General features: G+C 33.6%; 1 protein-coding gene across 1 annotated transcript in view; it reads right to left on the reverse strand.

The window, feature by feature from the left end:
• Positions 1 to 27,513, reverse strand: part of KIF18A (kinesin family member 18A) — an 81,688-nt gene that overhangs the window by 27,850 nt on the left and 26,325 nt on the right. The window contains exons 10-13 of the mRNA XM_012801680.2: positions 26,275 to 26,437; positions 18,117 to 18,281; positions 11,424 to 11,545; positions 8,064 to 8,299 (exon numbers count right to left, since the gene is read on the reverse strand). Of these exons, the coding sequence (XP_012657134.1) occupies positions 8,064 to 8,299; positions 11,424 to 11,545; positions 18,117 to 18,281; positions 26,275 to 26,437 (686 nt within the window). The remainder of the gene's footprint in view (positions 1 to 8,063; positions 8,300 to 11,423; positions 11,546 to 18,116; positions 18,282 to 26,274; positions 26,438 to 27,513) is intronic.

Below are 27,513 nucleotides of genomic sequence, written 5' to 3' on the forward strand. Positions count from 1 at the left end.
ATATATATAAATAGTATATAATAAAATATAGTTTTATATTAAATGTTTCATCAAATATCAATGAAATCTTTGGATAATTATACCTATTGTGTTTAAAAAGAATTTTTGCAGAGAATGGGAGCAATAAAGAGGACTCAAATGAAAATTCTAGAACTGAAAAATAGTAACTGAAATCAAGAACTTAATGGACTCAAGAACAATTTGATAAACTGCAGGATATGAGAAAAGAAACTATCTAGTGAGAGACAAAAGTATTAAAAAGTACCAAGAGTAAAAGGCATAGATAATACAATGAGATGGTACCATGCAATATAAATGAAGTCCCAGAAGCAGAGGAGTGAACAAAAACGGTACAAGCAACGTTTGAAGAGATAATGGTTAGAAACTTTCCAAAATGAATGAAAAAATAATGTAGATACAAATACAGAAAGCCCTATAAACCCATATAATAAAAGTAAAAATATAATCAATTAAGTACAATATAGCAAAACTACTAAAATTTAAGATTATAAGAAAATATTTCAAGAAGCCAGAAATCAGATTACATTCAAAGGAGTAACACTTAAAATAAATCTGGTTTCAATATAATTTTATGTTTAGGGTAGCCACTAAAAGAATATCATAATGTGTACAGCTTCCAAGTTTTGTATATATTTATATTTACTTATTATAAATAAGTATAATAAGTAATTTTTTACTTATTTTACATAAATATATTTATTTATAAATTTATAAATTTTACTTACAGATGTACTTATTTCTTTATTTTCTGAGATAGAGTCCCACTTTGTTGGCCTCGGTAGACTGCCGTGGCATCACAGCTCACAGCAACCTCCAACTCTTGGGCTTAAGCAAATCTCTTGCCTCATCCTCCTGAGTAGCTCCTCCTGGAGGAGTAGCTGGACTACAGGCACACGCCACAACGCCCAGCTATCTTTTGTTGCAATTCCCATTGCTGTTTTAGCTGGCTAGGGCCGGGTTCAAACTCACCACCCTCAGTATATGGGGCCGGTGCCCTACCTACTGAGACATAGGCACTGCCCTTACAAATATATTTAAATAAAGTTTATATCTAGATATATACATCTTAGAAGCTATATGCATTTTTATATTCTTTCTACTCATATATATGAAAAAATTTGAATAACAAAGTATTACTTGATCATTTCAAAGGAAAGTCCAAGAGTTAAGAACTTAGAATAACCAGGACAATTAGAGAAATGCTAGATGGCAGATTTAAATCCAAATATCAATAAATTCATCAAGTATAAAAAGAATAAAACGTTTATCTAAAAGATAAATACTGAGAGAACAAAAAAGCAAACCCCAACTCTGTGCTGTTTACAAGAGACACATCTGGAATATAAAATACAGAAAGGTTAAAAGTAAAAGAACTACAGAAAAGACAAACCATGAAAACTCTAGGCCAATAAATGGTGGGGTAGCTATAATAAAGTAAACTTAAAGTCAGGAAAAATTAGTAGAAGAAGGGCATTTTATAATAGTAAAAGGAAGATGTAACGATCCTGAAATACATTAATGTAACATAATCTCAAAATATAGAAAACAAAAAATTGACAGAACTGTAAGGAGAAATGTGTGATAAACAGAATGGTCCCTACCCCTAAGAGTCCATGCCTTAGCTTCTGGATCCTAGGAATATGTTATATTACCAGCAAAAGAGATTTTGCGGATGTTATTAAAATTATGGAATTTAAAATAGGGGAAGTGATACCAGATTATCTGGTGGACCCAATCTAATCATGCAAACCCTTAAAGGTAGAGAATTAGAAGCAGAAAAGATGAGGCAGAAGGAAAAGTCAGAGAGCTGTAACCCATGAGGACTTGATAGGCCTTTCTGGCTAGAAGATGAAGTGATAAAGTCAACCTCGAGCTAGGGAATATAGGCAAACTCTAGAAAATGAGAATGGTCCACAACAAGAAAAAAAGGGACCCCAGCTTGAACTCTGCTAACAATCAAGAGAACCTAGAAAGAAACACATTCCCCTACAAAAATCTCCAGATAAAGAGAATCAACTAGCAGACTTATGCTTTTGGCCTTATTGAGCATGCTAGAATTGACCTAGAGAACAGTGAGATAATAAAAGTTGTCGTTTTAAGTTGATAAGTTTACATTAACATGTTATAGCAACAAGAGAAAACAGATAACAAAGTAAAAAGATCCACCATTGTGGCTGGAATTTATAATAGGTCTCCTTAGTATACAATGGAACATGCATACAAAAATAAGTCAGTAAACATAAGATTTGAGGAACACAATCAATTTCACCTGACTTGTATAGAACAGTAAAACCAATGACTACAAAATATAATATATATTCTTTAAAAACATATTTGACAGTTACACCAGTTAACTATATGCTGGGTATAATGCAAGTCTCCACAAACGTCAAAGGATTCAAACCTAACAACAAAAATTGTTTTCACTAAGAATTCAATTAAAGTAGAAATCAAGTATCAAAAAATAGGCAAAAAAAAGCCATCATATTTTGATCGTCAGAAATGCTAAGAAGTTATAATAGAAATCAAAAAATATTTTGAACTGAATAATAATGAAAAATACTATGTATCAAAACTCTGAGCTGAAGCTAAAGCTGTTTTAAGAGGGAAATCTATTGCCATAAATGCATAAATTAGAATAGGGTAAAAATTAATGACTAAAATGTTGTGTTACTCAGTAGAAACAAAACAGCAACATAAAGCTAATGAAAGTAGAAGGACGAAAATAGTAAGAGTAAAGAGCAGATGCAATCAAATAAGAAACAAACTTCTACAATGAACAGAAAGCAAACATCCGAGAGGGAAAAATAATAAAATATATATTTAAGTGACAATTCTAACAAGAGAGATCACATATAGGAAGAATAGAAGAAAATACACAAATTTACAGATATCTGCCTCATCGCCCTCTTAAAATCTATCGACAGAACATCAGTGATAGAAAAAAAGCAATGGATGCCAATAGTAAAAACTTGGTAGTTTTTGGAAGCTGGAAAGCAGATAGATTAGATTAATGGGAAAAGTGGAAGAGAAAAATCATGACCCTACCCATTATACATATGTGAGACCTGCTCTTCTCAAACTTGTTACAACAAAATAGAGAATAGGCTATGATTGTCCCCGATAATAACATTAAATGCTCAATAGTTGACTGTGGTGTAATGTTCCAAATTAAAATTCTCTAAACAAAGTGGACATTTCTTTTATCAGCATTACAGACAATGAAGAGTGAAACTTTGGGAAGATCCAGACTTCAGAAAAACAAAAATGTGAAAGGTGAGAGAGGGAAGCAGAGGGCAGCTGTGACCATAAGTTGAGACTCTAAGCACTCTACCCTGTGGTACAGTGTTTCTTATTTTTGCAGATATCCTGTTGACCTCCAAAAGGGAAGCCTAGAGGTTGACAAGACCCCTCATTCACTTACCAAAAACCCATACATAGTCTGCTTATTCAGGAAAAAGACCAGTTGAAGAAACAAAATTATTAAGCTGCTGAAGCAGCCAGAGAGCAACCAATTAGCCTAGTCTTATTAATAAATATGTATGATGGTAAAGTTTCACTAGATGGCTGAGGAAAACCAATAGCTTGAAAGAAAAGGATCCAGAGGCAACATGAGTAATGAAGGAAAACGTAAAAAAAAAAATTCAACTAGTATCGAGAGAAAAAAACACTGTATTCAAATAATTTAAGTTACATATTTCCATTCAAAAAAAAGAAATAGGTACTGAAAATAAAAATTGCATTTAGTGAAAGAATAAAAAATTAAAGCTAAATAAGGTAATGAATAGAAGTGAAGACAAAATTCGTAATGTGGATGTCAGGAAGAAAATGCACTGCTAAAAAACTTAAGAAAAATACAGGCAAATAGTTTTATAATGTTATGGTGGGAAAGACTTTCCTAAGAAACACATACAATTTGGAAAGCATAAGGAAAACTATTGTAGCTTATTTCTCTTGGGACCACTCTTTGTAATATAAATTTTGTTAGGAAACTGAGCATTTCCTAATAAATATTTAAGTTTCATAGTGATAGCATCGCTTCTGGTAACCTCTTATAAGTCTTTAAATCTCGCTATGGAGATATGCCTTTTGTCATTTCTAACACATGTTTATACTCTAGGTTTTCCTTAAGTAGGTTAGAAATTTTTCATTAATGTTTTTCCTTCCTATTTGCCTTTGCAAGGAACCAGCTTTTAGATATATTTGTTTTTTCTACAATTTTAAAATTTCTGCATTCAATATTTTCTACTTTTATTTTTATTCTTCTTAGCCTCTCTTGCTCAATTTTTCTTGTTTTGAGATTCATTAAAATGAAAAAATTGGTTACATTATTTTCTTGTTAAATAACAAAGGGATGTAAAAACCAAAATTTTTTTCTTTTAATTTTTTTGAGACAGAGTCTTAAGCTGTCACCCTGGGTAGAGTGCCGTGGTGTCACAGATCACAGCAACCTCAAACTCCCGGCCTTAAATGATTCTCTTGCTTCAGCCTCCCAAGTAGCTGGGATTACAAGCACCCACCACAATGCCCGGCTATTTTTTTTTGTTGTTGTTGCCATTGTCATTGTTATTAGCTGGCTGGGCATGGTTTGAACCCACCACGCTTAGTGCATGCGGCTAGTGCTGTAACCACTGAGCTATGGGTGCTGAGCCCTAAATTTTTTTCCTTGAGTATAGATTTTACTGCTCTTCCTAACTGGTTTTTATATACTTTGTAATTGTACTCTTTTTTTTTTTTTTTGAGACAGAGCCTCAAGCCTGGGTAGAGTGTCATGGTATCACTGCTCACAGCAACCTCAAACTCCTGGGCTCAAGCGATTTTTCTGCCTCTGCCTCCCAAGTAGCTGGGACCATAGGTGCCCGCCACAACGTCTGGCTATGTTTTGATTGCAGCCATCATTGTTGTTTGGTGGGCCCAGGCTGGATTCGAACCCGTCAGCTCAGGTGTATGTGGCTCGTGCCTTAGCCACTTTAGCCACAGGCGCTAAGCCTGTAATTGTACTCTTGATTTTGTTATTATTGAGGAATTCCAATTAGTGTATTAATTTTCAAACACTGAAGAATTTGGTCACCTTTTAATTTCATTCTAATTTTGTTTGACTATGAACAAAACATGTACTCTATAAAAATCTCTATAGAAAGAGAAAAAGGAGCAGATGGAAGAATGGATGTTATTAAACAAATAATAGAAGATTGTTTCCCCAAGTCAAGGAAAATTTGAATCTACAGAATTAAAATCCTTATCAAATTTCAGACAGGATTGATGGAATCTACTCAAAGGCATACCTTGATAAAATGACTGATACATTGATTACTTATAATTGATGTACACAAACAATATGTATTAATTTATTGAGGGATGAAAGTTTCTACATATAACTATTAAAGCAAAGTTAGGTATCATTATTTTATTTAAATTCAAAGCTTGCTATTAGATTTCATGAATTCTTAATGATATGTACTGAAATCTACTGCAATTATATTTTTTGAGTGTTATCCTTGTTTTTATAGAATTATTCCTTTATATTTTAAGGTGGTATGTTATTTGTGCATACAAGCTTATGATTATATCTTATTAAATTGTGTCTTTTTCAGTATCCACTATCTATCTTTCTTTACCCTGTTTAGTGTTATTAAGTTTAAATTCTACTATACAGAAATTTGACTTTTCATTTTTGGTTTCTTTTTATTTGCATTTGTCTGATATATCTGGGTCTATCACTTAATTTCAAACTTTTTTTTTAAAGCACTTATATTACACATTCTTAGTATATAATTATCCATTTAGATTTATCATCTATTTATACATAGCAAGACTTATTGTTCATTATTATAACTTCCTTAATTTCTCCTTTACCCAATCTTGAGGTTACTATTTGGCTCATTTATTAGTTGATTAGAGTCTCCATGGTTAAGTATCTTCTTTATATTTAGGCTCATGTATAATTATCTATCTCCTATTTCTTTTGTTAGACTCATGTTTTTTCTTCTATCTGAAAGAAGGTCAGATGGGGGACTCAGGTCTCATTCCTGGAGATCCACATTTCGTACTGTTCTAGTGAGTGGTAGAAATGAACGGTAAGTACTCAAATTTGGCTGGTGATGGAGTTCCCTGCAGAAGAAGTAGAGGAAGTCTCTTTGCTCCCAAGACTTCTTACTCTCTCCACCTCAGGCACAGGAAGTCACAGCACATTTTTCAAACTACTCCCAGGTCTTCTGAGTAGTTAGAGAGTATCAGACATAATATCGTGAATATCTGCTTTCCGGTGTCTAGAAAGTCCATGGATTTTTACAGTCAGGTTTCTAATGAAGATCCCTGGTATTATTTTATTAGACGGCTCAAACAGTCGAGGCATACGTTCAGTGCATGCAAAAGAAAGCCTATGTGTTCTCACAGAAAACAAGGTCTTATTTGCTAGCCAGTATACATTTGGCTCATGTAAGAAAAATTCACTGTAGTGGAAAGCGAAAGGGTAACAAACACCTTCATGTTGCCAGAGTCTCAGGAACCTCTCAATAATGAAAATAGAGACAGATTTAACCTCATAAAAGTGAAAAATCCAGTACAATTAAAGTATTGAGAAACAAAGATAAAAAAAATAAAGCAGGAACAGACCAACAAGCAGTCATGATGAAACACCCTCGTTAGTAATTGAAAAGCGACAAATTTTAAATGGATATACATTATTATTAGGGCTGCTATTATTATTTTGGGTTTAGGTGAAGATGAAACAGGTATTCTCACATACACTAGGTATAGAAAACATTTGTTTGGATAGCAATTTGACTGGATTCATTTAAAAAATTAATTATCTGTTCTCTAACCTGGCAAATCAGCTTTTAGGAATGTGGATGCATAAAAGTGAATAGGCAGACATTTTTTCTGATGCCCTATTCACTAACAGAATGAAGGTTAAGTAAACTATGGCATATTTATTCTCTAGATTCTCAAAATATAAAAGAAGGAATAAGGTAGATGCTTCATGGCACCTTTTAATGTTCATAAAATAAACAAATATACAAGTAAACAACAAATAAAACAAAAACACTTGCAGACCAATATGTATAATGTGCTAGCATATATGTGAAACCTAACAAAAAGCTAACATTGTATCTTATACAAATGTTTGTATTACACACACACACACACACACACACACAGAGACAGCAAGATAATGAAACCTTTAACAGTATTTATCCATGAGACAGGACATTGTGAGGGGGAACCGAAGAGGGCATTCTGCTACTTTTTTTTTTTTCTATTTTCGATCCCATCTTCCTATAGAAATTCTACTTCTTGTGTTATGTTCTGCTTTATTGCCTGAATTTTCTTTAACCAAGATTGTATAGTAAGTTTCCAATTAAAATGTCCCACATATATATATATTTTTTGAGACGGAGTCTCAAGCTGTCCCCCTGGGTAGAGTGCTGTGGCATCACTTATAGCAATCTCCAACTCCTGGGCTCAAGCGAGTCTCCTGCCTCAGCCTCCCAAGTAGCTGGGACCACAGGCGTCTGCCACAACGCCTGGCTATTTTTTTGGTTGCAGCCATCGTTGTTTGGCGGGCCGGGGCTGGATTTGAACCCGCCACCTTAGGTGTATGTGGCTGGCGCATTAGCCACTTGAGCCATAGGCGCCGAGCCACCCACATACATTTTTATGAGAAAGAGATAGATATCAACTGATCTGTCAATAGAAAAATAGTAAATTTTACACTGTTTATGTATTAAAAATATAACATTAGCTATAATCTCCAGTCTTTGATAAAGGATAATTTTAAAGAAAGATGAGAAGTAAAATTATTTCATCAAAAATGCTAAAATTAGTTTTATTGTTAAGGTTATTAGAACATGAGTATATATTTTGCTCTTAGATCCTTGGAAGATACTGGTTAACTGAAATGACTCTGAAGCTGATTTTCTCTTTAGTTCTCACCAAATAGTTAAACCTATTAAAAATTAACTGTTCTGTAAATTGATATGTAAAAGTTCTCTTTAGAAATTATGTTACTATTTATTTAATAAAACAAAAGCCATACTTACAACAAAGAGTAGACTGAACTGCTCCAAGCTGTGGAAAGGTCATAAGAACAGAAATCCCTGGTAGATCATTTGGCTTTGGATGTTCAATAGTTTGGTCAGCCCACACTACCACTTTTTTCCTCTCTACCAAATGTTCAATTTCCTTGAAGTCAGACTCAAAAGCATCATTTGACAGGCCGGCTTCTTTTAATGTGCAGTATTGTTTTCTTAGGGTTGGAAGTAAAGCATTCAATACTCTACATGAAGATGACAAGAAAGATAAATGCTAAATTTTAAATACATTATTATAGTTCTTTTATAGAACACCTAAAGTATTGGCGTATCATTAAAATGACTCCCTGTGTATGTTTTCTTTTACAGTATGTTATTTCAGATATATACTTCAACATATTCTTAATATGGAAAGAATCTTGAAAAGGAATTATGAGAACCAGGCTCTAGTTTCAGATAGTTTCCACTTGCTTCTATATGCCCTTGAATAAGGTAAAAACTAAAGTTTCTCATCTATAATGTTGGAGACAACCAGACAGCCACTACTTAAGATAGGAGATTGTTTTGAGTACTAAATGAGTTAAATATACATAAAAGCTTTTTGCAAAAAAGTGGGATTTCCAATCCACAGATATTGTTGTCATTATTACTAATTATCATGGGATTGAAATGAAAAGTTAACATAGTATGTCAAATGATGAGACTCTTATCTTTTGTATAACATTAAGATACACATACACAAAGAAGGAAGAACAAAGAACAAAGCCTAACTCCCTTTTAAGTTAAATGGTCTTAAGCATGGCTTTCACAATGGGGTTCAAAGGGGTTTCAAAGAGAAGAGTTCTGGACAAGGATGGTGGTTTGGAAAAATCATTAAGGCACTAGATTCTTGATTCTGACTCAAAATCTCTCCTACATACATCACCAATAAGAGGAACACTGAATGTATCTTTTTATGTCTAAGACTTCTGTGTAAGTGTTCACCAAAGACCAAAGCTAAATACTTATATATTTATACACTCAAATAATGGTTCTTAACTTTTATATAAAGGAAGATGCCTAACAACATGAATGATCTTGAAATGATTCAATCCTAAGGCAGACAATGAACTCATTAAATACATGAGAATGGAACCATTTTAAGTATAGACAGGGCAGTGGGAAAATAAAAATTAGGTATTAATTTTAATATACAAGGAAATAACACCTTAATACCTAGCAGTCTTTTTTTTTCTTAGACACAGTCTCACTTTGTCACCCTCAGTAGAGTGCCATGGCATCACAGCTCACAGCAACCTCCAACTCTTGGGCTCACACAATTCTCTTGCCTCAGCCTTCCAAGTAGGGGACTATAGGTGCCTGCCACAAGGCCTTGCCATTTTTTAGAGACAAGGTCTCACTCTTGCTCAAGCTGGTCTTGAACCTGTGAGCTCAGGGCAATCTACCCACCCGGGCCTCCCAGAGTGCTAGGATGATAAGCGTGAGCCATAGTACTTGGCCTAATACCTAGTAGTCTTAAATATCTACCTAGAAAAAGAATCTGCAATCTTTTTCTGTTGGTGGGTGGTATGTCATTTAAGTAGGTAACAAGTTTGGAGAAAAGTTATTAATCAAAAAATCAATAAAACAATTATTTATCGAGCACCAATACTAATCAAGTACTGTAGAGGCATTAACATAGTACTAGTTCTGAGACTGCCAAGAAAGACTTGCTTGCACGGTTGTTCCTTGGCTGGCACCTTAAATCATTAATTTGGGGGAGAGTTCCCTACCACTTCCACAACTGATAAGAGCGGCTCATTGTACTTACACTGAAAATCTGTTTTCCTTCTGAAAAGCCTAGAATTTTGGTAAATGTTAGGCAGAGGGTGACTATGCAACCAGGCCCAGTAAAAACCCAGGTCACTGAGTCTCTAAAGAGCTTTCAAAGTAGAAAGAATTTTACATGTGCTGCTACACTTTTGGCTAGAGAAATGATGCACATTCTGTATGACTCCACTGGCAGAGGACTCTTGAACGTTACTCATGATGTCCTACAGACTTTGTTCCCTGTGACTTTTCCCTTTGCTTTTTTTTGCTTTGTATCCTGTTGTTCTAATAAATTGTAGCTGTTAGTACAAATAAGATGAGTCTTCTGAGTATTCCTACTGGGTCACTGTACCTGGAAATGGTCCTAGGGACCCATGACAAAGTATTATATCATGCTATTTATTTTTGTGCTATTTAATCTTTTCAAAACTTTTATGATATAATCTATCACTACATATAAGGAAAGTAAGGCTTAGCAAGGTTAAATGATTAATACCAGGTTATATTGCTAATATAAGCTAGAATTCAAAACCTAATTCTAAAACTCCTATTATTTCTACTATGCCACATTGCTTCTGTGATGCTCTGCTTCACTAATTTTCTAAATACGATAATATTTATTACCTATTTTAAGGTAAAAGGTTATCTTAAGTGTACTAATTTGTGTTTGATATAGCAAATGTAGTATGGTGAAAATAAATTAGTATTTCTTTGATGACTTCAGCTCTTGGAGGTAGTTTGTGTGCTAGGAAATGAATGTTCATTCAAAGTCTATTCTAGGCATAAATATAGAAATGATGGGGAGATTAGTTTGAATGTCCATCCACAGAAAAATATCTCCCCTAAGTTTTTCTTTTCCTTCTTCTTTTTAAAAATAGCTATACAAATATAATTTCCTTTAAATCAAAAGTAGGGAAGATTAATTACCATTTGAGAACACTATAGATTTTTAGTGTAGCAGAAAGCTCTTAGAAAAATAAATCCCACAATTTTACATCAAAGACATAAAAGTGATGCTTAAGTTGACTGACCTACCCAAGGTGACAATGAAAGATTAAGCCATATTTGTTTTTACTATTAAGTTTTTAAAATTAAATGACTAACATGTTCCTATTGAGCTAGTAAAGACTGCATAAAAGAGCTCCTATAGTATCACAAAAATATCAGGATACCTAATATTTAACAACTTCATTGTAATAAGAAAAAATATTATTCTAGAATTATGAATAATTAACAATCGCCTGCTTAAAAGTTCAATTGTTGTTAATAGTGATAGCTTTTAACAGGGGATAAGGATGGGCAGAAGACAGAGATGGAAGACAGAGGTGGAAGACAGACTCCTGTTCACTGTATAGGTATTTAATTATATAGTATAGTATATAGGGAACCACATATTCTCTTTCCCTTCTTAATGATTTCTGATGCTGGCAGACATTTAAAAACAATGTATCCAATATCAGATAAAACTCAACTATCTGGCAGCGGAAAGTGAACATCAATACTTCATTTACTTTAGTTCACAGTGTTAAAATGTAGAACAGGTAAATCCATGTTACTTACGCCTCAGTCTGCCTGTGTTGTTGTTCTTGAAGGCAAGCGAGATCCATCACATGCCTAATTTGTGCTTTCAAATCTTTGTTCTGGAGATGCAAATGGTGACAGTGAAGATCTTTTTTGAGTTCCTAAAGGAAAAAAAGGCAAAATATATTTTAGAATCTTTTAATATTAAATCAGTTTCAATAAAATTTATATTCATACCAATACTTTTCATTATTTTTGTATAATAAATGTTTAGAAACAATCTGTAAAATAAGAGTTCTGGTATAGATGGTTTAAAATATATAAGCAAGATCAGGTTTCAAGATTTCTCAGAAACTGAATGTTAGAAATTAAGGAATTTTGTATGATGACAGCTTTTTGGTCTATCCAATTTGTTCACAATGTGAAAATACATAAATATGGCCAGTTTTTGCTTAACTGTCACTACCCCAAAGAGGCTTTCTCTGAGTGTTATATTTAAAGATTAATACACTCCACCCCCTAATACTGTCAGAGCATTCATCAGTAACAACGTCATTTCTTTACAGTTTGTCTGTACCTGAACATATAGTTTACCACCAGGACAGGGACTGTGTCAGATTAGTTCAGTGTTACGGCATACGGCATCTGGGGTTGTGTGCAATAAAAATTTCTTGCCCGCATCCACCCTTGGTATAAGCTTCAACCTAGGTAAAAGTGTGAAAATATCTTTTGTAGGTTCCATTTTCCTAAGCCTGGGCTAACTGACCTTTAATCTGCCACCTAAAATTACTTGTCTTTCCTCAAATCTACTAAACCTTAAGCACAGACAACATTGGCTAAGTATTACACTCACTAAAGGATGAATGGATTTGCAACCCAATAACATTCTTAGAATCTTTAATTGGGAAAATTTTAGTCAGTAGAATGAAAAAGAATGAAACGTTCTAAACATTTTTAATGGCGAAGACAGCAACCCCATACTCAGGGGAGCTATGCCTAGAAACTTTCTCCTAGGGGTGATTTCCATATCCCCATAAACCCATAATCCATTTTAGCTTTAGCTTGCGAAAACAATGCAAAACATACTTCATATTTATTTAAGAATATTAAAATGAAGTCAGTTTTAATAAAACTCCTTCCCAACCTGCAGTTGACTCCTTGGTTTTCTAAAAGCTCAAAGCTGTTGTCTTTTCTTTTTAAAAATATTTCTTATGCCAGTGATAGGGACTACAACAGAGAAACAATGTCATTCTGTTTGTCTGAGATATATTAGGAGCCAGGATAATATAGTTAGAGCCCTGGCTGATTTGCCATATGATTTTAGAGATGGGCTTAACCTTAAAACAAATCCTAACTTAAGCCTAATATATGGCCTTTATAGAGATCAGTTTACTTGACTAAAATTTTAGAGGACATGATCCATTTATCTTCTTCTATCACTCTTCTTTTAAAGGGACAAGGCTTGATTGTATAATTACATTAGGCAATAATGGGTCTTGACTAGCTTGTTATCTTTGGAAAACTAAGTTTATAATTTGACTCTTTTGCCTTGAACACTAATAACTGACTCTGATTGGAAGAGCATGGCCTATTCTGGTCACTATAAGTAGGCTAGTATAAAGTATAAAGAGAAGTGATAGGTAAAACTTGGTAAGTGTTCAGATGCCAGACCATGCTTGGCCTGGTAAATCATAATAGAGAATTTCTTCCAGGGAGAAGGCACTGAAAAGCCGTAAGATGGGGGTTACCTTTTGAAAGCTCATTTCGGTGGCTATGTAGAACATGAGTCGCATGAAACCTGAACAAAAGCATGAAGATTAAATGTAGCAGTTGAATAATGGGGGGGATGGGGTGGAAGTCTGAATTAGGTTTGTGGCAGTAAGCCACAAAGTGTGTGGATAGATTTAGGGTGTTAAAAAGTAAATAATACAGAAGAGTATAGAGAAAATGGCACCAATTTGAAAGTCGGAAGTAATGAATCTCTGTCTAGAGTTGTGTGATGTTGAATTAGTCCCTTTATCAAGTTATGTCTCAGAATAGGAAATAATGGCTTCTAATTAGAAAATTATTTCAGTTGTGAAAATATCTGTAGCAAAAAGAACTGAAGGTAAGATTTGGGGGAAATGGGAATAAAAAGTTTTAATTTTAATATTTTTCACGCTACTTGTAATAAAGTTCCTAAAAACAAAGACTTAAAAATCAATTCTAGGTTCATATTCAGTTGTACAAAAGCCCTTCTTAAGAGAGTTCTTCAGAGCCTGAAAAGGGTAGGGGGAAGGAAGGGATAAAGAAAGATTTGTTAAAGGATACAGAATTATAGTTAGATAGGAAGAATAAGTTCCAGCATTCTCCCCTACTGTAGATGACTATAATTAACAATTATATATATTTTCAAATAGCTAGAGGGGGAAACTGAATGCTCCCAACACAAAGAAATGCTAAGTGTTTGGGCTCGGCATCTGTAGCACAGTGGTTATGGTGCCAGCCACAGACACTGAGGGTGGCGGGTTTGAACCAGGCCCAGTCCAGGTAAACAACTGCAACAAGAAAACAGCCAGGCATAAGTCCCAGCTACTTGGGAGGCTGAGGCAAAAGAATTGCTTAAGCCCAAGAGTTTGAGGTTGCTGTGAGCTGTGACACACCACAGCACTCTACTGAGGGAGACACAGTGAAACTGTCTCAAAAAAAAAAAAAGAAGAAATGCTAAGTGTTTGAGATGGATATGTTAATCATTCTGATCTAATCACCATGCATGATATGTATTGAAACATTTTGTGCCTCATGATTACGTATAATAATTATTTGTAAATTTAACAACTACAGGCCCAAACAAAAGAAAAACATAATTAAATTCAAGAAGGGAAGGAGGGGGAGGGGTATTTAGTAAGTTTCCACTTTTTGGGTACAATGTGGGGCTATAGAACACACTTCCTGTGTGAAAAACTCAACTATAGCTTGGACTTTACCTTACAAATAAGAATAATGTAACCTAATTTTATGTACCCTTATATTAACCTGAAATAAAAAAAAAATCCAACATATAAAAAATAAAATTAAACTTAAATAAGATAGTTCTAGAAGATATATTGCTAGAAAAATTAGATTTGATCATATTGAAAAATTTTAAAATTTACTAAAAATAATCCAAATAATATTAACTTTACAAACACTAATAAGTTGACAAAAAGCGAAAACAAATTAGTGGTAGTGATGATAATTAAAAGAATACTATGTCATTTTTTATATTGGGAGCTTTTGATAAATATGGGATAACAAAGGTGAACTAGTAAATTTCTACAATTGTTGACTTTTTTGCCTCTTTATTTTAATTTTTTGGGACAGTGTCTCACTATGTTGCCCTGGGTGGAGTGCCGTGGTGTCACAGCTCACACGGTAACCTCCAACTCTTGGGCTTAAGTGATTCTCCTGCCTTAGCCTCCCAAGTAGCTGGGACTATAGGCAGCTGCGACAACACCTGGCTATTTGCTGGGTTTGAACCTACCCACTGAGCTATAGGTGCTGAGCCATTTTTTGCCTCTTTAATAGTAAATAAGTTCTTAAGTACTTCCCAAGTTGGACTTGAGCTATAAAGAAGAATGTTACATGAACAAACATACTAAATTATAACATGAGCACGGTAAAAATTAAATCAGGCTCCTGAGAGGTGAAGACACCCTAGTAACATCTGAAAACTACATATATACATATTAAAATTTTTTTACGAATATACTTAATATCACTGAACTGTACAGCTGAATAGGGTGAGGTGACCACAAACCAAAAATTATTTTGGAACCTTCACGAGAAAGTTTCTGCCCACTAGAAGGGCTAAATAATCTATTAAAATATCATACCCATAAGTAATAATTAAAAAATGAAAGAAGCTCCAGTTATTTTTAAAGAAGGTCAAATTTTAATGTTAACAGAAATATTTGCAATTTTATATAGTTTAGAAAAAGATAATCTTAAGACTATGACTGTTTTTGGTATACATAGTCTCCAAATAACCAATTAAATAAGTGAAACAAACCAAAAAGTACTGTCAACATTCAACATCTGCTATCTATCTAAGAGAATCAGCTCTTGTACATTAAATGAGAAATACCAATTTGGCCAGGGTTATCAGGTGTTTTCTTTCAAAATACTTCATCCAGATATGGTTTCAGTATTCTTTAGGTACACTGGTAGAGAGCGCTACATTTTATGAGCCTCTGCATTTTTAGATGACAGGGATCTAGCATGGAAGTTTAGAAATTATCTTTTATAAGCCATCCTAGACAATACCTATTAGAATTCACTGATGAGTCATTGCTTTTTTTTTGCTTATGCCTTTTAAATCATTATATCATCTTAAAATGGATATAGTACTTTAAAAATGCTTTTGCCTTTTAAGGTAGATATTCTTAAAGTACTAATGAAAAGGCTTTAGGAAACTTAAATGACTTAATTAAAAATACACAAAATTGAATGAATGTGATCTTTTCGATCTCCATTTGAGATTAAAAAAATCTGCATAGCTTTGATTAGATTCTCAAAGACATCTATGATCCCCTCAAACAGTTGGAATCATTGTTCTGGAGGACAAACAGAAAATGTTCTATATGATGACGCTAACTTTGTTATCCTCCTTCTTTGTGCACCTTGTTTTGGCTACTGATGTTGTTGCTTAGACTATTAGTAAAATTCTATCAATCAACAATTACATTTTTTTTTAAGTGCTGTTAGGCCTTTGAATACAGTAGTTCATTTAAGCTCAGAATCTCTTAAATATATTTACAGGTGAGAATTTAAGACACTGATGTTAAATGGTTTGTCCAAAGTTACACAATTAATGTTAGAGTTGCTATTTAAAACAACTGTCAAGTAACAGAATTACCAAATACACTAACTTCAGCTTTTTGGGGGTGGAGGGGTGCAAGGGAATATTTAAAAATGCTTTACAAATTAAGTTTTACTACTGTAAAATATTACTAGAGTATACTGGCTAATATACTTTTAATAAGAGATTCTGATGATTTTCAGAATGACTGAGGTATAAATCAAATTCTGGACTGATACTCAATAAATCTCAACACTAAGGAACTATTTGTCTTATATTTTCTTCTTAGGAAACAGGTTACCTACTGCTTGCTGCTCCCTTATAACTCTGAACTGTCATCATTGACTTCCATTGCTATTCTCTTCTCTCTAGTCATGTCTGAGCTTTAATAATAATAAGATAACCACTTACAACCACTGCTAGACAAACAAAGAGTCCATTCTCTCTTTTTTTTTCTTTTTGATAGAGTCTCAAACTGTGGCCCTGGGTAGAGTGCCGTGGCGTCACAGCTCATAGCAACAACAAACTCTTGGGCTTAAGCGATTCCCTTGCCTCAGCCTCCCAAGTAGCTGGGACTATAGGCATCCACCACAATGCCCAGCTATTTTTTTTTGTTATTGTTGTAATTGTCATTGTTGCTTTAGCTGGCCCCGCCAGGTTCAAATCCACCAGCCTTGGTTTATGTGGCTGGCGCTGTAACCACTGTACTACAGGCAGTGAGCCAGAGCCCATTCTCTTAATAATGATGCTTTGGCTAATATCTGCAAATATTAAGGATCACTAGCATTTGTTACTAAATATTTCACATACTCTTTCATCTATTTTCAGTCTGGTACGCTCTTCTAGAAATGTGAAGATTTTAGAAGGCTAAATATTAATTAGCTGATAAACAGTAACAGAATTTCAGAAGCACAGCACCAAAGTAAAGATTTTAGTTGTTTCTCATTTTAGAAAAAAATTGAAAAGTTGTTCTTTTAAAGTAGTAGATATTTGGATGAAGTTGTTACTTTCTAGTTACTGTTAGCTGCTTCTCCCATATTCATTTTCTTCTAATTTTGTTCAGGGTGATTATACAAAAGAAACCAACCAACCAAAGAAAGGAAAAAAAAAGGCACTTTTCCAGACTTCAACACTCCCTTGTACCCAGGGCTAGCCATTTGACATAATTCTAGCCAACTGATGGTCTGCTATGAATTTTTTAAAAATCTTTGTTCTCCTGATACAGATATCACTTTTCCCTTTCTTTTCTCTTTTTCTAGCCTAGGGGTAAACTTGAGACTAGAGATGAAATAATAAATTATGATCATGAAATGACAAGCATGATGAAAATATTGATAACATTTTGGAAGTATTAAATTACCAATGAACTACCTTACTGTAGATTACTGTAACTTTCTAGGAGAACACAATTCTAACATAATACAGTGATTAGTTATCATTACTCATCCCTGCATTTTGCAAATGTAACTGTTTGCCATTCTAAGTTGGCATGTCTTCAGTTAAACACAAAAATCTTTCAAATCAACTTTCTTTAGCCACAATACAATAGAGACCACATTTAAAACTATTTCTGCACAAAATATCAAGATTTAAAACAAATTACCTACCTGATGAATCCTCAAGATTACTTTGAAACAGAATTAAAGAACTGCTACATAAAAGGATGCAATCACGTAAGATTAGTAAAATTTAAAAGTAACTTACTCTTGTAAAAGTACAGAAAACATAAATCAAGTAGGTTATTTGCAAATGGAAGGTATATTCAATTAATTAACAACAAAATGAAATAATTAAATCTCAGAGACATGGGCAATAGTTGTCATATTAAAGATATTTACTCAGTTAAAAAGTTAATGGGTTTTAAGGGCTCAGTTCTTACAAAATTACATCTAAACACACAAACGCATGTGTACCTTTGGAATATGACCATTTTGGCCTAAGAGTTTCATTTCATTTTCCACGCGACAGAGCCAATTAGTATTTGCATCAAATTGCTTCAGCTCCTCCTCCCTCTTTTTCTCCAGGTAGCAGCGACGAGTTTTTAACATTGCAAGTCTATGATCTCGCTTGCAAGTGGCCTGAATAAAACACAATTTATTTAACAGAAAACCTGATTTTTATCTTTGATGTGATATTAATAAGCTAGTATATTTTCTTACAGGTGTTACTGTAGTCAATCAAGTTAGACTATACTTTTATATTCAAATACATTTCCTTTTTGAAGCTTCACAAAAATAGTGTTTATAGGAAAACAGAAAATTGAGTTATAAATCATTTTTATAAAATTACATGTTGAGAATTTATGGCTTTCAGAAATATAATAACCAAATTGTAGACTATAATAGCCCTGTGTGTTCATGTGTGCACTAAAATACTTTCCTTTCAGTATGCTGTATTTGAAAAGTTCATACCAGGTCAGATAAATTCCGTGATCTTATTTAAAATCAAAGCAGATGTATAACCTGCTCTGTCTTTTCTCCAGTTTGAAAGGTGTGAAGAAATAAAGTGATTTATTGATCTTTGTTTGCTAATAAAATGATAGAAAAGAGATCTTATATTGCAGTGCTTATCAGTATCTGATCTCGCCTGTTGAATGGTTCAGGACCTATCATGGATATTCTGAATATTTTTGCAATTTTACTTAGGCACAAACTGAGATTCAAACTAGTCTTTTGTTTTCTTACCCTAAGGAGTCTTAAACACTATCATGGAAACATGGGCCAGAATATCTTGAACTGTCTGGGCTATTTGCCAATAGACACTAAATTCAATAATTATCAGACTTGATGGGTATATCTGAAATAAATCCCCATAGATTAGAACAAGTTTTGGAGGCAGGGTACTAAAAAAAGAAAAATAGCAGGAACTAGATATAAACTTCATCAAAAACCACATCCTCTTTGGGAGATAAATATCTTTTTCTTAATTACTTTTATAAAAGATGTATTATTGACATTTGGAACATACAACCAAAAACATGGTTATCTTCATTAGGATATACATGAGCCTATGAAAGATTTAAGATCAGGAAAGGTAAAGATAGCTATCATGATGCCACAACCAAATCCTAGATATCCATAAAATTTCACTTGACTTTCCTTTCAAGGGAAATATAGGGGTCAGGGAGAAGGGGACGAAGGAAAAATGGTTGTTAGACACTGTCATTCTTGCCAAGGCTTTTGACTATTTATTGTTGTTTCTCTCGTTAATTATATGTCAGTCACTGTTTCTCAAGTTAAGACATTAACGAAAACAAAACAAAACCCCTCAAAAAAAAAAAAATAAAAGGCTGGGTGATTAAAAGGCTAAAACAAAACAAACCGTAACCTATCAAACTGATTAGAATGTTAGGAAGAAAACTGTGACAGAACGCTACAATGCAAGGTTCTCCAAATGTGCTATAGGATTCCTAAGGATCTCAGACACTAAGGTCAAAAACATTTTTACAATACACTAAAAAGTTATTAGCCTTTTGTATTCTTATTCGCTCATATATTTAAGTTTGCTGTAAAATTTTCCAGAGGGTAAATGATACGTAGTATTACAACACTATGTCTAACAAAGATGTAGATATGAGAATACAGTTGATGTAAAAAGTCAGTCATTAAATTTGCAAAAATTTAGAACAATGTCACTCTTCCTCCTATTTGTTTTAGAAAATTAGCTATTTTTCATAAAAATGTTATTTATGTAATCATACAATAAGTTGGTTTTAAATGAATATATAAATGTATTTTTGTAAATCTGTTTTAATTTCTAATATAACAATATTGACAGAGGGAATCCATATAAAGAAAATCTCTTTGAAGTTCTAAATAAATTGGAAAGGGGACCTGAAACTTGAACTTTAGATTCAGTGCTATAACAGAAGGTGGAGGCTGTCATTTCTTGACTTTTTTATGTGATGTGGCAGGTGTGAAAATTTAGGCAAGTCAATCTCAGTGGTTCTTTGAGTCACAATATATGAAAAATGAAGATGAAAATATTGGATCTGCCAGAAGGCAGACAACTAAATTATCTTTATTTTGCTTTAATATTTAAACGAATTATTGTGGGGACTCTTAGAAACTAGGACAGGAAATGATCTGTAGGTCTGATTGCAATAGCATTTAATACAGAAAATCTTAACTAAAAATGCCAAAAGGTCTGTTTTCAACTTTTTACTTCTACATGTCTATCAAGCCGGGTGCTGTGGCTCATGCCTGTAATACTAGCATTTTGGGAGGCTGAGGTGGATAGAATGCTTGAGCTCATGAGTTTGATATCAGCCTGAGCAAGAGCAAAATGCCATCTCTACCAAAAATAGAATAGAAAAACTGAGGCAAGAGGATTGCTTGAGCCCAAGAGTTGGAGGTTGCTGTGAGCTATAATGACACTATGGTACTCTACCAGGGCGACAGCTTGAGACTGGGTCTCAAAAAAAAAAAAAAGCTACCAAATGTATCCTTTATGATGATTCTAGACGAGGACATTTTCCATCAGCTTACTTCTATTGAGCTATTGCTCTGAAATGAATTCCAAAATGTGCATGTGAAACCCTGACATTATAGTGAAATGTTTCCCATTGAGGTTTCAGAAAAGCTTTGTATAGTTAACAAAATCCCCAGAAGACCACAAAAGTCTTAAGAGAGAACAACCTGTAATTCTAAAATTTTTGTTGTTTTTTGAGACAGTTTTACTCTGTTTCCCTGGGTAGAGAGTACCGTGGCATCATCATAGCTTGCAGCAACTTCAAACTCCTGGGCTAAAGTGATCTTGCCTCAGCTTCAAAAGTAGCTGGGAGTCCACCACTAGGCCCAGCTAGTTTTTCTATTATTAGTAGAGATGGGGTCTTGCTCTTGCTCAGGCTGGTCTTGAACTCCTGAGCTCAAGCAACCCACCCACCGCGGCCTCCCAGGGTTCTAGTATAATTCTAAAATTTTAGGTGTTACTAATGCTTTGTGGAAAAGGACTGCTAATACTTTTTCATTAAAAATAATCTTACAGATTATTGAAATGGCCATAAATCTACCCAGGAGCTTCACTTTCATTCTGATTTCAGAGTTCATATTCCAGAACTATTTTATAGGTGAATCAATGTTATGAGATTCTTTTAGCACCTCTGTCAATAAACCTCTTTTGGAAAGGGCCCAAAACTTATAAACATTCCTTGTCTTAGGAAGCAGTTTGGTTAGACTACGGTTTGAAAGTTCTTTGTAAAAACAAAACAAAACAAAACAATTCAAATCAGAGGCATCCAACCTACGACCCACAGGCTGCTTATAGATTATTTGAGGACTGTTTTGCCTATCTGTATCTCATAGAGTATGCCAGGACATTTTCATTACTTTTTGTTAGTGTTATTGTATTTAACATGTGGCCCAAGACAACTCTCATACTTTTCAATGTATGGCAGAAAAGGAAAAAGGCTGGACACCCCTGCAAGATGTTTTCCTATTTTTCTCCAATGGCTTTAATCAATATTCGTTTTTCATCTCCATTGTTTACCTATTCTCATAAGAACAGCTATAAAACCTGGGACTATGTGGCCTCAAATGAACACAAGTAGGAGACTATAAAAGGCAACTAAGTTTGAAAAAAGGTTAGGATACTGAGTAAAAGAATAAAGATGGAAACAGAAAAACAAGAAAAAGAAACCAGTCAAACTCATTCCACTACTCTACTATCATCCTAGACACCCACATTCAAAATTCACTGGGGAAATTAAGACAGAGTAAAATAACAATCATCGAAATTAGTTTGAGGAATCAAATAGACCAAGCTTATTAACTGTACTAAATTAATAATATTCAAATTTTTTAAAAAGGGTACTGTCATTCTAAACTCTGGTAATGCTTTGAAGACTGCTTTCAGCTACAAAAAATAAGATTTTAATGTTGGCAACCAACATTTTTACAATCTGTCTCACTATTCTATCTTTCTTATTTATTGTCAGTAATTCCCAATATAACAAATAGGTCTTATTTATATAATGTGCCAATACTAATCCATCCACAGTGGTTAGCTCTGGCTACTTGCAGATTCAGTGAAAGTGTACGGTGATTGATCGATGATATCTGCTATAGATAAGGGAGTGGGAATTGGTAGGGAATTTTGAATGATATTGTCCTATATCATATTGTCCTACAAATAATGCTCTGCTCTGGTCAAACTGATATCCTATCTTAACTACATTGTATTTGTTTGCAGTACTCCCATTGACATTCTCATGCAAGGTTCAGTACACATTTCATCTTTCCAGCAAGAAGCCTTTTGTAATCACAACAGGAAGGCACTGTTTTCTCTTCTGAATAGTTATAGCATTTATAGTATAGCAACGTGTTTAAGAGTGCAAACTCTGAAGGCAGACAGCTGAAGTTTAATAATGGTTCTGCCACATTATTAGCTAATAACTCCATTCAAATGACTTGAATTTTCAATGCCTCCATTCCTCACAAATGGTAATACTATTGGATCTATCTCAGAGGCCTGAAATAGTAATCTCAGAAATATTATCTACGCAAAGAATCTTGAAAAAATGTCTAATACATAGTATTCAATAATATTACCTGTTTTTATTACTAGTACTTACATGATAATCATACAGTGTGCTGTAATTTTTATTATTTTATTGCTCCAACTAAAATGTAAATAATCGAAAGGCATATGCCATCTCATACTTTTCTTTACCTCTACTGTGTCTAGCACAAGCCTTTACATATAAACTAAACTGTTCAGTAAGAGTTTAAATGTTGAGATACTAAGCCAGTATCAGCTTCCCAGGACTACATTTCTTGTCTTTTGTCAAAAAGTAAGTTAGGTAACTGTACGTTAAAAAAATTGACAGGTATTTACCGGTTATCTACATAAAATTGAAAAGAATTATTATTTCCATAGAAAACTATAAGAAGGGCTAATAATTACAATAAAATGTATAATTATTATAATATATGAAGACTTGACTATTAATTAAGTTCATGAACTCATCCTAGAAGAAGGGTTACATACCTCACTGCTGAATATCATTATGCTCACATTCAAATTACTCCCCTTGGAAGGTATGCACCCATGCCAGTGCCTCATTTACTCCTCAAAGCACATCTGGAACTCTTTTAGAATGACCATCAGGACTGTCATTGTACCGGGCTGACAATTAAGTTTGTGAACTTGCCACCATGTGCTTTCAATGGCAGCACTGTACAAACTCAGTAAGGTTTCAGGATGCTGGCAAATCAGTGTCTCATAGCTGTGTTCAGGTCAACATGTGGCAGTATCTTGCTGAGTAGAATGTATCATTGTTGCATGTTTTTGTGTGCCATACAATGACAGCTTTGATGGCCATTACCAAAAAAGAGTTCTAAAATTATTTTGAAGGGTGGGCTAAGGTAGGCACTGACATTGGTGCATAGTTTTCCAAGGGGGTTAATTAGAAGATGATCACAGTGAAATTCAGTGAGGTATGTAGCACTTTTTCTAGGATGAATTTGCAAACTTAATTGTCAGACCATGCATAAGATGGTAGTATTTGAAAAATTCATAAGCACATGAAAGGGGTTCACAACAATAAATTGATAAATTAATCCTATGAGATATCCTGTTAGTTGGAAGCCACTAACATTTATCAAAAAATACTGGTAACAATTTTGCATTTCAAGAAGGTTAAAGTACAAACATAGCAGGAAAAAATAAAATCAAAGATCTAAATTTAGTTTCTTTTCTGCCTTAAGAGAATGTAACATTTTAGATGCATCATGAAAAACAAAATTAAGAAGAAATTTTCAATAATATATAACGAATAAAAAACAATTGGTAGGTAGTAATCTTGATAGTATAATTTAATAGCTACTGATAAAGTGGTATCAATGATACATTAGTAAATGCTTTATAATTTTTAGTATATTATCTTTCCCATTTTATAAGCTATAAAAATGAAATGGCAGTTTTTTAAGTGCTCTAAGATTTGATGGTTCTTGAACATTAAGAAATAAAACATTTTTAAACAATAGTTAATTCTGTGAAGGTGGGAAAAAAAAGACATGTTTAAGGTGGAAATCTTAGAGGACTAAGTACTTACTTATAAGATAAAGTTTTAAAATGAGTAAAATACAAATACATCCTATGTATGTATCACCTGTGCAATTACATTACATAAAATAGATGCAACAATTAAATTAAATCAGTAAACATCAAAGTTGTGAGGAATAATTATCCAATATTTTCCAAATGCTTATTCTTAGGAATCTTTGGAGATCTGTATCTCCACATGTCTAAGTATATATTTATTTTATACCGCTCAGAACTCAAACTTCTTCAATTAGCATCTAACTGGCCCTTGAAAATATTAGCCGTAAGTTTTTGCATATTGCCCTTTCTCCTTAAATATCTTCTGGAATGAATATTAGATAAATACATTCATAATTTTTTCTTATTACATTTTGTTCATATAGGTTATCTCTATGCTGCATTTGGTACAATTTTCTCAAATCTATCTCCCAGTTCCTTAATTCCCTCTTAACCTGTCACCTAACATGCAAAAAAAGTATAGGGATAAGAGCATAGGCTTTATATATTTTTTTATTAAATCATAAATGTGTATACTGATGCATTTATGGGGTTCAGTGTAATGATTTGATATACAATGTGAAATGCTTACATTGAACTGATTAACACATCCATCACTTAGTTTAAACTTATTTGCTGTGGTAAGACAATTATACTCTTTTTTGAAATGTACCATTGCATTATGCACATTAGGTGAGGTCCCCCCAGATACCCTCCCTCCTCCTGGCCTTTTCATCCCCTCCCAAGAGCACAGGCTTTAAAAATAGCTTGCCTGAGTTTAAACCATAGCTCAGCCACTTATGAGCTATGGGATCTTGGGCAAAATGACTTACTTGTGCTTTTGATTTTCTTGATTATGAGGATAATATTATGAAATATCTTTTAAGTTTTTCTGAGAATTAAATTATATCTATAAAGTGAGTTTTAAATAGAAGTTTCATGTATTTTTCCTTATATCTAGATGTACTTTTCCTGGTGTCTTAAACTTTGGTTTCTTTATCATTCATTCTTCTACAACTTTGTTCATTTTATAGTTTTTACCAGATTGCTTTAGAATCTTAATTTTTTAGGGGTTCTGTCTAATTTGCTAAGTCTACTGATTCTTGTCAGGGAGGATTATTTCTCCATGGGTTGTATAATTTCAGACTATGAGTTCACTAGTGGCTAGAATTGAGTGTCTTTTTCTCTAGCCTGGGTTTGCATTGCTTCTGCCACTTTTTCTAGTGGTTTCACGCCTTTGATTCTATTTAGTATATTAATTTCTCAACTTTAGGTGTTTTCCAATCAAAATACATGAGTTGTAATAATTTAAACTTCAATCATTGTGAAAAGTATACCTGTGGGGACAGTCTTAAGTGAGACAATTGGTGTTAGTTGGAAAGATTTTTCTTTTCTAGTATACCTCAAGCATGAAAAATACAGACCTTGGAATTTCCTGACTTTATAAGAAGCTCTCATTTCTAACTTACTGTTTCCCTTGTGTTTCTTGCTCGAATAATGGCGTACATCAAAAACAGATGTGGGAGTGGTCTGTGTGTATGGAGGCAACAGGGCCAGTACACTATTGTATTTGAAAACAATAATAAAACTGATTAAAACTTGGCCTGCTCTGTATCAGGACCACACACTAGCACACCTAATAATATTACTGAGAAAATTCTTCCCTGAAAAAAAAAATTCTGATTGGTTTAAGTTGAAGACCATTGCCTACATCTGGGATAGACTGTTCCTACTATGCTATCTTTGGTAAATACTCTCCGTGATTGTATGAACTTCAAGTTAAGATTCCATATACCATCAGTAAAATAACAGTTGAAATGAAAATTTTTTTGTGGGGGAGGTTCATTTTGTTTCTTACACCCAGGAATTTAAATTTCTTTCTTGTACATTTAATTATGCCTTTAAAACAATGTTTGTTACATTTTCTCCAGTATTTCCAGGTGTTTGTAGAGAATAAGTAACCCTGCTTATTAGATTTCTAGAATTAAAAGTCCCATGTTTTTGAAACTGAATTATACAATTGTTAAATACCTTTTCTACTCTGTCTTCAGAACACATCATTTCTATTTGTTTATGGCACTGTTGTTGATAGAATGATTTAAGTTCATTTTCTTTAAGTAACATTTCTAGCTTCAGATATTCTTGTCTGATTTCTTCTCGATTCTGGAACAAGCAGTTCAGAATTTCTTGAAATCTATCAAAAATAGAATATGTTATAGAATCTCAGTAATTTTGTGATAAATCATACAAAGTTTACTTAAAGAATATAAGTAAAATTACACAAAATTATATTCAATGATAAACAGCAAGTAGGTTGAACATTTTCTACTATAAAAATGCATTGAAAAAGTTATTAACTTTATTTCTACTACTTAGGTTTTTCTCTCTCAAGGAAGATATTATGGAAAATATAGGCATTATAAGCCCCCTGGTATTTGTAATATACTGAATTTTGTCTATGTTTACATTTGGTATGTTATTAAATTATTTAGCAAAAATAAAATATTTTATATTTATATGAAAAGGACAATAACCTGTACCCGCACTATCTCATTTACAAGGCCACAGCACAGCATTATGTGCTGTTTTGGTGTTGGCTCATTGTGAGGAAATGAACAGTAGGAGGCATAATCATATGGTTCCTCCATAACCCCCTAGGGAAAGTGAGAGAGCCAGGTTTTAGCTTCAGAATTTGTTATAATGAAAACACACCATACGGTTAGGTACCCCCTACAGCCTGGCTAGAAGTCAACTGACACTGTCAGGACCCAAAATGTCCAAGTTTAAAATGTGGTAAACCATAGAAGAGCTGTTACAGTGTGCTTACTCCAAAGGGAAGCATAGCTCTAGAAAATCCAAGTTGAGGACTTGATTCAGATCTCCAAATGCACAAAGACATCAAGCTTATTAAATTCTACAAAAACTCTGGATGGAACCTACAATCCTGCATGCTTTGGAGCCAGCAGAACATTGGTCCCAGTGATAGTTTCACTTTATAAAAATATATATGCATTTTTAAGTTACAGATCTGCTTTGAGCTACAATAACAGTATAAACAGTCACAAATAGGCAAAAATCTCAAAGAAAAGTCAACTGTGAAAAATAAAATAAAATCAAGCATATGCATTTAAAAATAAATGTTCTTTGGCCAGAAATTTAAGATATATTTGTAAGGACTGGTGTTAAAAACACTGCCAATTTACGTCAGTAGCTCTTAATGAAACTCTGTTGGCAATGAATACAAGCCACAATACATTGACTTTACTGTAG

The sequence above is a fragment of the Otolemur garnettii genome, unplaced genomic scaffold (genome assembly GCF_000181295.1).
Source record: "Otolemur garnettii isolate 467f Iridium unplaced genomic scaffold, OtoGar3 scaffold00001, whole genome shotgun sequence".
Taxonomy (NCBI): Eukaryota; Metazoa; Chordata; class Mammalia; order Primates; family Galagidae; genus Otolemur; species Otolemur garnettii.